General features: G+C 39.3%; 1 protein-coding gene across 1 annotated transcript in view; it reads right to left on the bottom strand.

Moving 5' to 3' along the window:
* DNA2 (DNA replication helicase/nuclease 2) overlaps positions 1–14,291 on the bottom strand; it is a 47,060-nt gene extending 32,769 nt beyond the window's left edge. The window contains exons 1-5 of the mRNA XM_065894300.1: positions 14,166–14,291; positions 12,554–12,736; positions 11,209–11,392; positions 8,697–8,842; positions 326–457 (exon numbers count right to left, since the gene is read on the bottom strand). Coding sequence (XP_065750372.1) covers positions 326–457; positions 8,697–8,842; positions 11,209–11,392; positions 12,554–12,736; positions 14,166–14,239 — 719 coding nt within the window. The 5' untranslated portion in view covers positions 14,240–14,291. The remainder of the gene's footprint in view (positions 1–325; positions 458–8,696; positions 8,843–11,208; positions 11,393–12,553; positions 12,737–14,165) is intronic.
* Positions 14,292–14,638: the final 347 nt, after the last annotated feature.

The raw sequence follows: 14,638 nt of genomic DNA, 5'->3' as shown, positions 1-14,638 counted from the left end.
ATGAGACAGTCCATATATGATAGTAACATAGAGAAATATATACGAAATTAGGACAGCCCTCCCAAATATTTATAAACTGAAGATTTTATTAAAAAACTATACCTACACCCCAAAATTATAAATTTTATTGTAGTGAAAATAGAATTTTCTATTCACTAGATTATTTTTTTTGTCCAAGAATTATACTCAGGACTGTAACTTATAAAGTAAGCAAACAAAAAGGCTAGTTGTCATAACTTGACCTCTAAAAAGCTTTAATTCAACATCTTGAATAAGATCCTGGTCTAAAGATATGAACACCATATAAACAAAATGGGTTTCTTACAGAGACAGCTGCATCTGAGGGAAGTCAGTTGAAGTATGTTTATGCATGAAATCTCCAGCCCATTTAGAAAATGAAGGAAGATACTCCTCTACTTCTTGTTTTACTTCATCTTGATTCAGATTTAGGCGGTACCTACCAAAGTAAGAGATATTAAATATGAAAAAAGTAAACAAGGAACAAAACATTCAAATAAGCAACCCAAGTGCCCATCAACTAATGAATGGATAAATAAAATTTGGTATATACAATGGAATATTATTCAGCCTTGGAAAGGAAGGAAATTCTGATACATGCTACAACATAGATAAACCATGAGGACATTAGACTAAATAAGCCAACAACAAAAGGACAAATACTGCATGACCGCTTACGTGAGGTACCTAGAATAGTCAAATTCATAGAGACAGAAAGAATGGTGACTACCAGGGACTGAGGGAAGCGGGGAGTTGTTTAATGGATATAAAGTTTCAGTCTGGGAAGATGAAAAAAGTTCTGGAGGTGGATGATGGTAATGTTTGCACAACAATGTCAATGTACTTAATGTCACTTAACTGTACCCTTAAAAGTGGTTAAGATTGTGATTTTTAATGCTATGTGTATTTTACCACACAAGAAAAATCCAAATAACAGTGACATGACATCAAATTTCAGATCTGCTCCAACTCCTATCATCTCAGGTCTAATAGGTCCCAGTTACACTTTTGGGATAAAAAAGAAACCGTAGAAGATGTTGCTCCTGAAACCCAGCAATGGAAAGTAGAAAAGTAAAAGAGGAAAAAAGACTGTCAGAACAGAAAAGTCACATCAGCCTTACCGAATCAAAGGACAATTTATAGGAATGTTAACTTCGTTAAGTCAGAAGTCAGCAAAGACTACCAGAATCTAGTCTCAGTTTTTCAGGGTGCCCACAAGGTCAAAACTATGTCATAATAATACTACAACATTATTTGTCTTTTTTGCTCTTGTTTTCTCATGAGTACACAGTGCAGATTTCTAAGTCCACATACACACATACAATATAGCAATATAGAGAATGAAGAAGCAGATATAAGAAACCAAATGTCTTTTTTTTTTTAATTGGAGTACAGTTGATTTACAATGTTGTGTTAGTTTCAGGTACACAGCAAAGTGAATCAGTTATACATATACATATATCCACTCTTTCTATATTCTTTTCCCATATAGGCCATTACAGAGTATTGAGGAGAGTTCACTGTGCTGTATAGTAGGTCCTTATTAGTTATCTATTTTATATATACAGGTGTCAATATGTATTAAGTCATAAAATTAAAACATCTGCAAAAATGTAAAATAATGCCACTTGTCTCATTACTTTTTTTCAGAAACAGTTATTTTTCATTAGACTGTTATTTATATTAACATGGAATGGATTGTTGTTATTTTCATATTAACCAATAAACATTTTTAAATTGTCTCAGTTTTCATCTCTAGTACAGTAACTATCTATAGATATAACCCACATAAACAAAAGCTCCTCAGGGTCCTCAATAATTTTTTTAGTGTAACATGGTCCTGAGACCCAAAAGTTTTGAAACCTGCTGTCCCCTTCCCAGGATGGTTCTCCCAGCTCCTTCTGCATGTTTAAGCATCACAATCTTAATAACTACTCTGGGGTGTTAAGAGCACACGTGTTTCTGTCAGATCACACCTAGGTTTGAATCCTAACTCTTTATTAGATGTGTAACTTTGGGCGATTCACTGTTAACTGAGCCTCAGTTTCCTCATCTGTAAGGTGAGTTGATAACTACCACACAGTTTGACAATTAAGTAAAACAGCCTATGTAAAGTATTAATACTTGGCTTATGATAAGAACTCAATAAGGTATGACGATAATAACAGTGAATACTCATATAATGCTGACTCTAGGCCAGGTACTATTCTAGGTGCTTCACATGAACACTTTCAACCCTCATGAGATACTATTATTGTCACCCCACTTTAGAACTAAGGAAACTGAAGCTCAGAAGTTACTTCCAAAGGACACACAGCTCTAGCTTGGGAACCTAAGTTCTTAACCCCTATGCTCCCTTCTACACTGTGTTTTAATAATTTACTGCCATAATTTTCTCCCTGCAGGCCTGAGTTCACCTGAGTACTGGTATAGCCTCCAACAATCTGCAAACTCCTTTCAAAAAACACAACTTACCATTTTTCTCTCCTGAAGATAGCACAATATTCAATAGCATATTGAATATGACATATGTGAATATGTCATCAAAATCTGAGACTCCAGAATGCTACAAATTTACCATATAATAACTCTGTAAAATTTCTAATATCAAATTTAATAAGCTCCTACTTTCCTAGGTTTCTGCTACCTCTGGCTTACCAGAATTAAGAAAGCAGAGCCCTACCAGTCCTCTAGGAGAGCCAGTTCAGCAGGGAAGACAAAATTAGCAATCCTAGCTCTGCCAAGATTGCTTGTCCTGACCACAAAAGCAACTTCAGGTTGAAGGCAAAGCTGAAGAATCTCAAACCAGGGAGCAATTACTGACACCAAAGTGCCCCGAATGACCTACAGAAACACAGCAGTCCACATAAGGCAAAGGGTGTTTGTCTGAAAAAGGCTGTTTGAAATCTGGGAAACTTAGAGTGGATGAAAGATGATATAGGTGAGGACGTGGGGGAGACAAGGACCCATATATTGCCTATAGAAATGCAAAATGAATTCTGCAATATACACACATATTAAATCTTTAAGTTGTATACCTTAAACTAATACAATGTTATATGTCAATGATATCTCAACAAAACTGGAAAACAATGAATGGAAGAAAGAAACAGAACAATGTCTACATAGAGCAATTTGACAATATATATCAAAACTTTAAATGTACCCAGACTGGATCCTGTCCTGGAGGGAAAAAAATGCTATGAAGAACATTACTGGACAAAACTGAAATGTACACAGTAGATCAGACACAAGTATTATAACAATGTTAAATTTCCTGAAGTTGATAACTGTTCTGTGGTTACATAAGAGAAAATCCTTATTCTTAGGAAATACACATTTAAGTATTTAAAGGTCAAAATAACACATATACAGCTTAATCTCAAGCGGTTTAGAAAAACACACACAGCAGGTAAAACTGAGTAAACAGTGTATGGATGTTCTTTGTAATACTCTTGCAACTTTTCTCTAAATTTAAAATTATTTTCAAATAAAAAGATTTGTTAACAAAAAGATACACCCCTATGTTCATAGCAGCACTACTCACAATAGCCAAGACATGAAAACAACCTAAATGTCCATCGACAGATGAATGGATAAAGACGTGGTACATATATACAATGGAATACTACTCAGCCATAAAAAAGAATGAAATAATGCCATTTGCGGCAACATGGATGCAACTAGAGATTATCATTCTAAGAGAGGTAAATGAGAACGAGAAAGAAAAATGCCATATGATATCGCTTATATGTGGAATCTAAATCATGACATAAATGAACCTATCTACAAAACAGAAACAAACTCACAGACATAGAGAATAGACTTGTGGTTGCCAAGGGGAGTGGGTTGGGGGAAGGATGGAGTGGGAGGTTGACGTAAGCTCTTATAAAATGGATAAACAGGGCTTCCCTGGTGGCGCAGTGGTTGAGAGTCCACCTGCCGATGCAGGGGACACGGATTCGTGCTCCAGTCCGGGAAGATCCCACATGCCGCTGAGCGGCTGGGCCCGTGAGCCATGGCCGCTGAGCCTGCGCATCCGGAGCCTGTGCTCCACAACGGGAGAGGCCACAATAGTGAGAGGCCCGCGTACCGCAAAAAAAAAAAAAAAAAAAAAAAAAGGATAAACAACAAGGTCCAACTGTGATAAACCATATATTCGATATCCTGTGATAAACCATAATGGAAAAGGATATAAATATATATATATATGTATAACTGAGTCACTCTGCTGTACAGCAGAAAATAATACAACACTGTAAATCAACAATGCTTCAATAAAAATTTTTTTAAAAAATATTTTTTAAATGTTTAAATGTAAACATCCTCTGGTCCAACAATTCCACTTCTAAGTATTGAGCCCAGATATATGCCTGCACAGCTATTAAAATTAAAATGTACAAAGGTATTTATTATAGTGTTGCTAATAAAAGCAAAGACTGAAATGCCAGGGGCTCTTAAATAAATTACTGTACATCCATACAATGAAACATTTTGCCATTCTTAATTAAAAATGAGATAGCTCAATCAGTACTAATATGGAATAATCACCAAGTTTTTTTTTTTTGGCCATGCTGCCCGACTTGTAGAATCTTAATTCATTGACCAGGGATTGAACCCGAGTCCATAGCAGTGAAAGCACTGAATCCTAACCACTGGACCACCAGGGAACTCCCAAGATTTAATATTTATATACAATAATGTGTATGGTATGCTACCATTTATATAACAAATAATATATAAACATAAATAATCACACACACAATCACATGTAAATATTTGAAATCTCTGTGGAAGGACATACAAGAAACTGATAAGAGAAGTTGCCTCTGGAGCTAGGTAGTGACTGACCAGGGATGCAGGGGTAGAAAGGACTTACTATCATTGTATACCCTCTTGTATTATTACAACAACACATGCTGTATGTGAATTTATAACCTATTTAGAAATAATAATTTACTATTAAAAAAAAAAACCTGCACAACTGGGTAATCTTTTTCGTAAATAACCTTCGCAAACCATCCTGGAACCATTCTTCACTGTCACCATCTCCTTAGGCAGATTCTTCCTAGTGTTTTACTTTTTACAGACCAGGACTCTTCTAAGTTTCCAAACCAGTCCACACTGGTTATTTAAAGTCTTCTGCATTTGAATTCTGCCTTTTTAATTTCGAGCCAAATCACCGCAAAATGACATGTAACCACCTGTTCTTTCCTGAGACTATAGAGATACTTAAGGTTTGGCATCTTCAAGCCTAGACTTTTATAGATATGATGAGAGGACAGAGCATGAACAGGCAAAAATCTGTTCTAAGATCTGTAATAAAGTAGAAGGGCCTATGACAGAGGGCAGGAAAGAACTTTGGATCTGTTATTTTTAGGCTCTGGGAATTTTAAAAAGTATCCTTTGAACAGGGTTGGGCAAGATTCATGAGAGAATTAGTATTTTCATAACTGAAATGAAACATATTTCCCCTTAATGACTTAGGATATAATGATAAAAAAGATAATAATGCAGCAAAATGGGTGGAGAGAGATTACCATACTAAGTGAAGTCAGAGAAAGACAACTATCATACAATATCACTTATATGTGTAATCTAAATACGATAGAAATGAACTTATTTAGAAAACAGAGACTCACAAACATAGAAAACAAACTTATGACTACCAAAGGGGAAGGGGGAGCAGGGGGGGCGGGGATAAATTAGAAGTTTGGATTTAGCAGATACAAACTACTATATATAAAATAGATAAACAAGGTCCTACTGTACAGCACAGGGAACTCTATTCAATATCCTGTAATAAACCATAATGGAAAAGAATATGAAAAAGAATATATAGGGACATCCCTGGTGGCTCAGTGGTTAAGAATCTGTCTGCCAATGCAGGGGACACAGGTTCCAGCCCTGGTCTGGGAAGATCCCACATGCCACAGAGCAACTAAGCCCGTGTGCCACAACTACTGAGCCTGTACTCTAGAGCCCGCGAGCCACAACTACTGAGCCCATGTGCCACAACTACTGAAGCCTGCGTGCCTAGAGCCCCCGCTCGCTACAACTAGAGAAAGCCCACGTGCAGCAAGGAAGACCCAACGCAGCCAAAAATAAAAATTAATTATTTAATTAATTTTTAAAAAAAAAAGAATATATATGGGGGCTTCCCTGGTGGCGCAGTGGTTGAGAGTCCACCTGTCAATGCAGGGGACACGGGTTCGTGTCCCAGTCCGGGAAGATCCCACATGCTGCAGAGCGGCTGGGCCCGTGAGCCATGGCCGCTGAGCCTGCGCGTCCGGAGCCTGTGCTCCGCAATGGGAGAGGCCACAACAGTGAGAGGCCCACATACCGCAAAAAAAAATAATAATAATAATAATATATATGTATATATATGTATAAATAACTGAATCACTTTGCTATACACCAGAAACTAATACTTCAAAAAACATATATATATAATTCAGTGATACCCAAGGATCTGCTAAGAATACATTCCTGACACAACACTGTAAAGCAACTATACTCCAATAAATATTAATTAAAGGGACTTCCCTGGTGGTCCAGTGGTTAAGACTCTGTGCTTCCACTGCAGGGGGCATGGGTTCGATCCCTGGTCAGGGAACTAAGTTTCCTTAAGCTGCACTGTGCGGCCAAAAAAAACAAAACCAAAAAAAAACAAAATTCTGATCTTCATAGTTCTTATATTTTTTAAAAGTTTCTCCTTTCCTGGGCTTCCCTGGTGGCGCAGTGGTTGGGAGTCCGCCTGCCGATGCAGGGGGCGCGGGTTCGTGCCCCGGTCCGGGAGGATCCCGCGTGCCGCCGAGCGGCTGGGCCCATGGGCTGTGGCCCTGTGCTCCGCGACGGAAGAGGCCCGGCAGCGGTGAGAGGCCCGGGTACCGCAAAAAAAAAAAAAAAAAGTTTCTCCTTTCCTATACAGTAATGAAGCTATCAGCTTTCCTAATGACTATGAAGGTACCTTTCTCCCGCATCTTAGAAACCAGATAAGACTGTTAGATATTAATGAAAAATAACAGATGCTGAGGGCATAAGAGACATTCCATTACGTAACATGCACAAGGTTTAATACAAGGACATGAATTCTGAGGAAGGCTGCTCAAAATCCTTGTTTTCTTTCATACTTATATTCACGTTGGGTTCTGGACTGATCAGGTTACCTGATACCTGAATACCTGTGGTGGTTTAAAATATGTCCACAAATTCTTTGACACCCCCTTCAAAAGATGGCACCTAATTCCCCTACCGTTAAGGGAGAGCTAGACTTAGTAATGAGTACTTAATGAATAAAAAAAGCAGAAGTGACATCGCAGCAATCAGAGACTAGGTTATAAAAGGCACTGTGGCTTCCTGCTCTCTTTCTTGGACCCTTCAATCTGAAGAAAGCAAATTGTGTCCCAGGACACATCAGCCAGCCCCCTAGAGAAGCCCATGTGGCAAGAAACTGAGGCCTCCTGCCAACAGCCAGCTAGGAAATGAGTCCTCGCCACAACAGACATGTGAGTGAGTCATCACGGAAGCAGATGCTCCTGCCCAGTCATGCCTTCAGATGCAGCTCACATGGGAGACCCTGAGCCTGAGCCACCCAGCTGAACTACTTCCAAATTCCTGACTGACAAAAACTATGAGATAACAGGTTAGATGTTTGTCATTTTAAGGCACTAAGTTTTGATGTGTTTTGTTTCAGGGCAATGATCCATACAATACACAACAGATCCTGGTTAGGGTGTGACAAAAAATTTTTTTAATTTGAAAACCAAAGTGGCAACTAAAGCAATAAGTAGAACTCTTAAGCAAAAACTTTATTATACCTATTCATATTCTGAATGCCATGCTGTGTGTGGTTGTAACCAAGTGACAACTTCTCTGTGCTTCCATTTCTTCCTTTATAACAGGTTGCTATCAGATTATATAAGATAGCTAAAAAGCACTTAACACAGTGCCTGACATAGGGCAGTGTTCTAAAATGTTTTTAAGACAATAGATTGTATATCATTAGTAAATAAGTGTAGAATTATGGAACACATTTTTCTCATTTACACAGTGAAATGTAGAATTCTATCTGGGAAAAGTAGGTTTGTATCAACTAGTCTGGAAAGCAAAATCACCACTAATAAAAAAATTTCTGTGAAAAAAAGATGGACTGCAGTAGGAGTCAAGAAAGAAATAGAGAATATGCCGATCCCTCTGCAGGTAGCCACTCATAAAACGCCAATGACTAGCCATTTGTGGGTTTACATACATTATTTCCATTGTCACAAAAAGTCTGCAAAACAGGTATCATCACCCTTTCCAGAATCTTTCAGTAACTAGTTCAATCATAAAATTGGCAAAGCTAGAGTTTGAAAGGAGGTTCATCTGACTCCCAACCCCATACAATTTTCAGGATGTCACACTGTTTCTAGAACAAAAAGTTCACACTCTCTGAGTGCAGCTGTGGAATCTATTATGCATATAGAGAATATTTAGGTATTTTTAGCCAAAGAATTCCTGTTCTGCAATTTCAGAAGCTCTTCGCAGAATTGCAGTGGGATACTACAGCCCTGAAATCTGCATTCTAGTATTATACTGATTTATATTTAACAGTCTAATAGCCAAATACCTTATAGATGCTAGGAAAGAAGTTATATAACAAAACTGTATCTATAGTTCCTCTCGTAACTACTTACATTTCCTTCAGATGCCTTATTTCTTGAACAGTTTGAAAAGCAAGTTCTTGTAGCTTTCCTGGGGCAAAACTATCACTTATTGCTTTTTGAAATACTTCATGGAGAACGGTACCAATCAGCATTTGGCGTGTGGCTGGATCAGAGCTCTACCAAAAAAAAACCAAAAATCATACAAATATCTTATTTCACAACATATCAACAGATGTGATCGCACATTTATTACCTAACCTATTGAACCACCATAACCAAAGTACACTGGTGAGACAAATGCCAAAATATGAAACAATTTTTTTTTCTGGTGAGTGAAATTATAGGTGACTTTCACTTTCTTCAATTTAGAATTACCTGAATTATTTTACAAGTTATTATTTTCAAATCAGTATATTTCCATTTTGAAAAAAATTAAAATAACTTATATGAAAAAGTTCAATGTGGTCTCAAATATTTAACATATTCATCTCTAATTTCACTTTATAATGAACCCACATAGAAAAGTCAATAACCGCATAGATCATAAAGTCATGTGAGTAAAATACTCAAACATGAAACAAACTTACAGCAGAGATTTTCTTTTTTTTTTTGGCTGCCCCACACACCTGTGGGATCTTAGTTCCCCAACCAGGGACTGAACCCAGGCCCCAGCAGTTAAAGCACTGAGTCCTAACCACTGGACTGCCAGGGAATTCTCTACAGCAGAGATTTTTTTTTTTCAAATTTATTTTTTTTAATTAATTTATTTATTTTTGGCTGTGTCAGGTCTTCGTTGCTGCGCGTGGGCTTTCTCTAGTTGAGGCGAGCGGGGGCTACTCTTCGTTGTGGTACATGCGCTCCTCATTGCAGAGGCTTCTCTTGTTGCAGAGCACGGGCTCCAGGTGCACAGGCTTCAGAAGCTGTGGCTCACGGGTTCTAGAGCGCAGGCTCAGTAGCTGTGACGCACAGGCTTAGTTGCTCCGCAGCATGTGGGATCCGCTCGGACCAGGGCTCGAACCCGTGTTCCTTGCATTGGCAGGTGGATTCTTAACCACTGTGCCACCAGGGAAGTCCCCAGCAGAGATTTTTGACAAACTCTCGCCACTCAAAAAGAAACAGTAGTTTTCAATTAACTCTTTTATTAGCCTGGACCATCCCCTTTAAACTATCAAAAAAAAAAAAGAAAAAGTCCACAAGACACCCATCAGGAATTTTAAAAATTAATTTACAGGGAACTCTCTGTACTATTTTTGTAAGTTCTATGTGAGTCTAAAATTATTTCAAAATAAGGTTTTTAAAATATTAATATTCAGGTCTGCTTTATAATATACGATTAGAAAATCTACTTGGGTATTTTTCCTTCTTTTATTCCTCTTTCTTAGCTGCTTTTTTTTTTTTTTTTTTTTTTTTGGCTGCATTGGGTCTTCATTGCTATGCACGGGATTTCTCTAGTTGCAGTGAGAGGGGGTTACTCTTCATTGTGGTGAGCAGGCTTCTCTTGTTGTGGAGCACGGGCTCTAGACCCCTGTCCCCTGCGTTGGCAGGCAGATTCCTAATCACTGCGCCACCAGGGAAGCCCTTAGCTGTATTTTTTGGTTTTCTACAGACATAGAGACTAATTGTATAATTAAAAGAATACCCTGGGAGGAAGAGGAAACTTAACAAATAAAACTCACGTTCTTCAAAAATAAATGGCATTGGGAATTCCCTGGCGGTCCAGTGGTTAGGACTCCGTGCTCTCACTGCTGAGGGCCTGGGTTCAATCCCTTGTCAGAGAACTAAGATCACATAAGCCGTGCAGTGCAACCAAAAAATAAAAAAGAAATGGCATTGAAACAAAGGGAGTGGGTGTAAGGCAGAATTTAGATTAAAAGAAACTATGAGACATATCAACCAAACATAATATTGTTTGGATATTGATGCTAAGAAACGAACTGAATAAAAAAAAATTTGATAAAAGACATTAGAGATACAACTATTAGATTAATTTAAGGAATTACTGTTCATTTTATTGTGTATGATAAAGATACTGTGTTTATATATATTTTTAAATCCTCAGCCTTCATTTAGTTGCAAAATAATACAATGTCTGGGAACAGCAAAATGGGTACATGGGAGTTTATTATAATCATCTCTTTGCATATGTTTGAAACTTTCCATAATAATGTTTTTAAAAGAGACTCTCACATTTACTTTTAGTTCACCGGGAATCACATGAAGCCAAGTTTGGAAATGTCCAGATATATTAAATTAAAATTTTTATCACTGAAATTTATATTATTATTAGAATTAATTATTTGACAAAATGTTGAATAAGATTCAAAGGATCTTAGGGCACCTGGCCTTGAATCCCAACACTGCCACTTACTAGCTACAGTAACTTTGGGCAAGTCACTAAATTTCCTGATTTTCCCAATCAGTAAAATGCAGCTGATTAATACCATCTACTTCACAGGATTGTTGGGAGGATTAAGTAAGAGTGTAATAGTGCTCTGTGAATTCTTAAGACCCTGTGGAAACACTGACTGTTAATACTGTTCACCTTAAATGTTTCACTCAGGACAGCTCTTCTCATGCATCGAATACTACTGGCTATGCTTGTCCCAGAAATCAGCATGTCTGGATACAGAATCAAATATCCAAAATCTTCATCTATTATCCAAGTATTGGATATGCAGTCTCCCTCTAAATGAATGATGTCCCCTGGCTCTACTGGTACAGAGCACCTAAAAATAAAGCAAAATTAAAGTATACATAGTTTAGATTCCTACATTTAAACATATTAAGGAGGCTTCAAAAATAACTGGAGGGACTTCCCTGGTGGACCAGTGGTTAAGACTCCGTGCTCCCAATGCAGGGGGCCCGGGTTCGATTCCTGGTCAGGGAACTAGATCCTGCATACCGCAACTAAGAGCCCGCACACAGCAATGAACATCCCGCGTGCCACAACTAAGACCCGGCGCAGCCAAATAAATAAATATTTTTAAAAAACAAATAACTGGATATCTTATGTAAAGAAATAAGTATTTCTAAATTTCTGGGTCTTGCATTATCTACTGCAAAAGCTATCAAATTGTTAACAGTGTATAGCTTCAATTATGGATGAGGTTGTTCTAATAATAGTTCTCTCATTCTTAAGACTTATACCTACAGCTTCTATAAGCCTTGAGGCATGACGCCGAACACAATGTACCAAGAACAAAATCATATTTATCGAGTTCAAACCATCCAACTTGCAGCCTAGACAAAGTTAGACCTCCACCTTCTCTGCATCTCCCCTTCACCCCTCACATACCACACACTGCTTGAGAAGCAACAGCTAGAGTCTAAGGATGTTCTTTGCGGTACACAGGCCTCTCACTGTTGTGGCCTCTCACTGTTGTGGCCTCTCCCGTTGCGGAGCACAGGCTCCGGACGCGCAGGTTCAGTGGCCATGGCTCACGTGCCCAGCCGCTCCACGGCATGTGGGATCTTCCCGGACTGGGGCACGAACCTGTGTCCCCTGCATCGGCAGGCAGACCCTCAACCACTGTGCCACCAGGGAAGCCCTAAGGATGTTCTTATGCTGTGATTAGTTTTCCTCTTAGTGAGAACTAAATGAGGTTTAAGCTGCAGTCCCAGAAAGCACTGGGAAATAGGAAGTAGTGATTTAATAAATCCCCTTGTACTTGATTTTCAAATGACAATAAAAGACAAGTTTTGGAATAAGGGACTTGAGATGCTAGTGTAATAGGCACAATCCTTATGCAAAATTAATTCAGGTTCATATCTACTCTCTTTATTAACAATTAAATTATTGCAACAGCCACACAAGCCCATGTGATAGTTTGTAACATGGCACCCTTAAGACTCTGCCAGATGAACGCCCAAAGTCACACAAAAATTACCAGTCATTCCTAAGGATACACAGTTCTTTACATTCTAGTGACTGCGAAGCAGTGATGATTAGGTGCTTTTCATGGTTTCCTTCTTCATTCTGTACAATATTGACTGCTAATACCAGGTACCGGTTATCCATTCCTCGGCTCAGAACTGCTTTAGAAAAGGAAGCTTCCACCTTCTTCTGAAATCTAAAGCATACACATACAAAACTACTGTAGCACAAGCATGAAATAAGAAGTCATCCAATCTCTTTTATCTACAAACCAACCTTCTAGTTTTCTAGGTTTGTTTCTTCCGGTAAGCTTATCACAAGAATTGGCTAAAAGAGGTAAAGAGAGAGAGAGCAAGGGCATAGCAGAATTCCTATTATAAAAACTTCTCAGAAGCAGTGCCACTTAAAACATATTTTTCCAAATATAAGCTCTATGAGGAGCTCTTTGGGACATCTATGATTATGAGGACGAATGGTAAATTGAAAAATATTAGACACAAATTCCTACCACTGGTGCAAACCTTCCCAAAGTACAAGTGAAAGGAAATGTCTAGGACACTATCTTTTTGTAAATAAAAGATGTTTGTTATGGAAAAATATAGTGTGGGTGGTTTGCTGGAAGTCCTACTGTGAGCTTCATTATTATATTAATCTTTCAATTAGGAGAGTACTTAGAAATCACCTAGTCCAACCTACTATTTAATGCAGGAAATCATTCTATAAAACCTCATTGGGGATCAACTAGCCTATGCTTTGTAGAGAAAGCAAGATTAATACCTGTCACCTTAACCATTCCTTCATAGAGTAACTCAGAAATTTCTTATTTATAATGGGCAAGTCGATTTCACAATTCTTTTATCCACTGATCCTAGCCGCCTGAAAACTGCAAAATACTCTAATCTCTCCTCTAGAAAACATTAAGTCCCTCTTAAATCTTTCCAGTTTGACTGCAGTCTTTATCAGTGACAGTCCAAAGTCATTATCTCTCCAGTTATTACCCTAAAACTTTACCCTAAAACTGCCTTTGTCACCCAACCTTTGTAACCCACCTAGGTTATATTCCTCATTCACCTACCCACATAGCCTCAGGCCATGAACTTCCCAAGGTCAGCTGGGACGCTTTAAGGATCTCGCAAAAGGTAGTGCTGATCTCAACTCAAAGCGCAAAGCTCCGTCAACAATAATTAGCCTCAATATCATTACTACTGACAATTCTACACTACGCTTGCGGGTCAATTTCCCCGACCATTTAAGGCGCTCTGAGGGTACAGATTCCTCCCCGGGATAACTTTCTCCAATAAAACATGAAGAAAAGCGTCTAGCAGTTGCAATTTCGTTTTATGAAGATATTTAAGGTGGCTAGGACTCCCCAAATTCAGGAAAGTGGTGATATCAAGATTAAGAATGAACTGCTGGGTGAGGGAGAGTATTCAAGCCCTGTCCCGGGCTTGGCCCCAAAGAGAACCCTAGGGAACAGACCCCAGTTCCGGAGGCTCGTCGGGCGTCCCTTGAGCCTGGTTACTCTGCCCCAGCCCTGGTCCGCGGAGGCGCGGGTGCGGCCTCTCCCGCTCCCTTCTTTTCAAATCTCCCGCTTTGTTCCCAGACCCTCCCCCCGCTCCGCTCACAGCTCCGCCGGCTGCGCAGCGTTATCTCCGAAACTCTTCTCCATTAACAGCTTCAGTTCGTCCACCTGCTCCATCCCGAACGCAGAGACCTCAAACTGCCGCCAGGTGAATTCAGGGGAACCCAGAGCAACACACCGGGGGAAAACTAGCGCGAAGCCGCATGGCGCCGCGCGCATGCGCCGACCAGCCGAGGTCCCAAGTGACCTGCGCGGGCAGTCCCTCCGGCGCTCTGCGCGTGAGGCGCTTTTGCTCCTTTGCCTTAGAGTTTGGAAAACAGGGAGTCTTCGTAATCTAGCCCAGACTAAATGCTCCGGCTCCTCTGTTTCTGTCTCTGTCTCTCCCCCTCCCCCTTCCCCTCCCTCCCTCTCTCTCGACACGCCGACCCATGTCCGACACACGCACTTAGTATGAACAAAACTGCAGTTGCCCAGACCAAGGCGTCCCTTGTTAGCTTACGTCATTTTTCACTCTTT

This window comes from Phocoena phocoena, chromosome 16 (assembly GCF_963924675.1).
Source record: "Phocoena phocoena chromosome 16, mPhoPho1.1, whole genome shotgun sequence".
Taxonomy (NCBI): domain Eukaryota; kingdom Metazoa; phylum Chordata; class Mammalia; order Artiodactyla; family Phocoenidae; genus Phocoena; species Phocoena phocoena.
The sequence above is the reverse complement of the archived record's forward strand: the minus strand, read 5'-3'. Positions and strand labels throughout refer to the sequence as shown.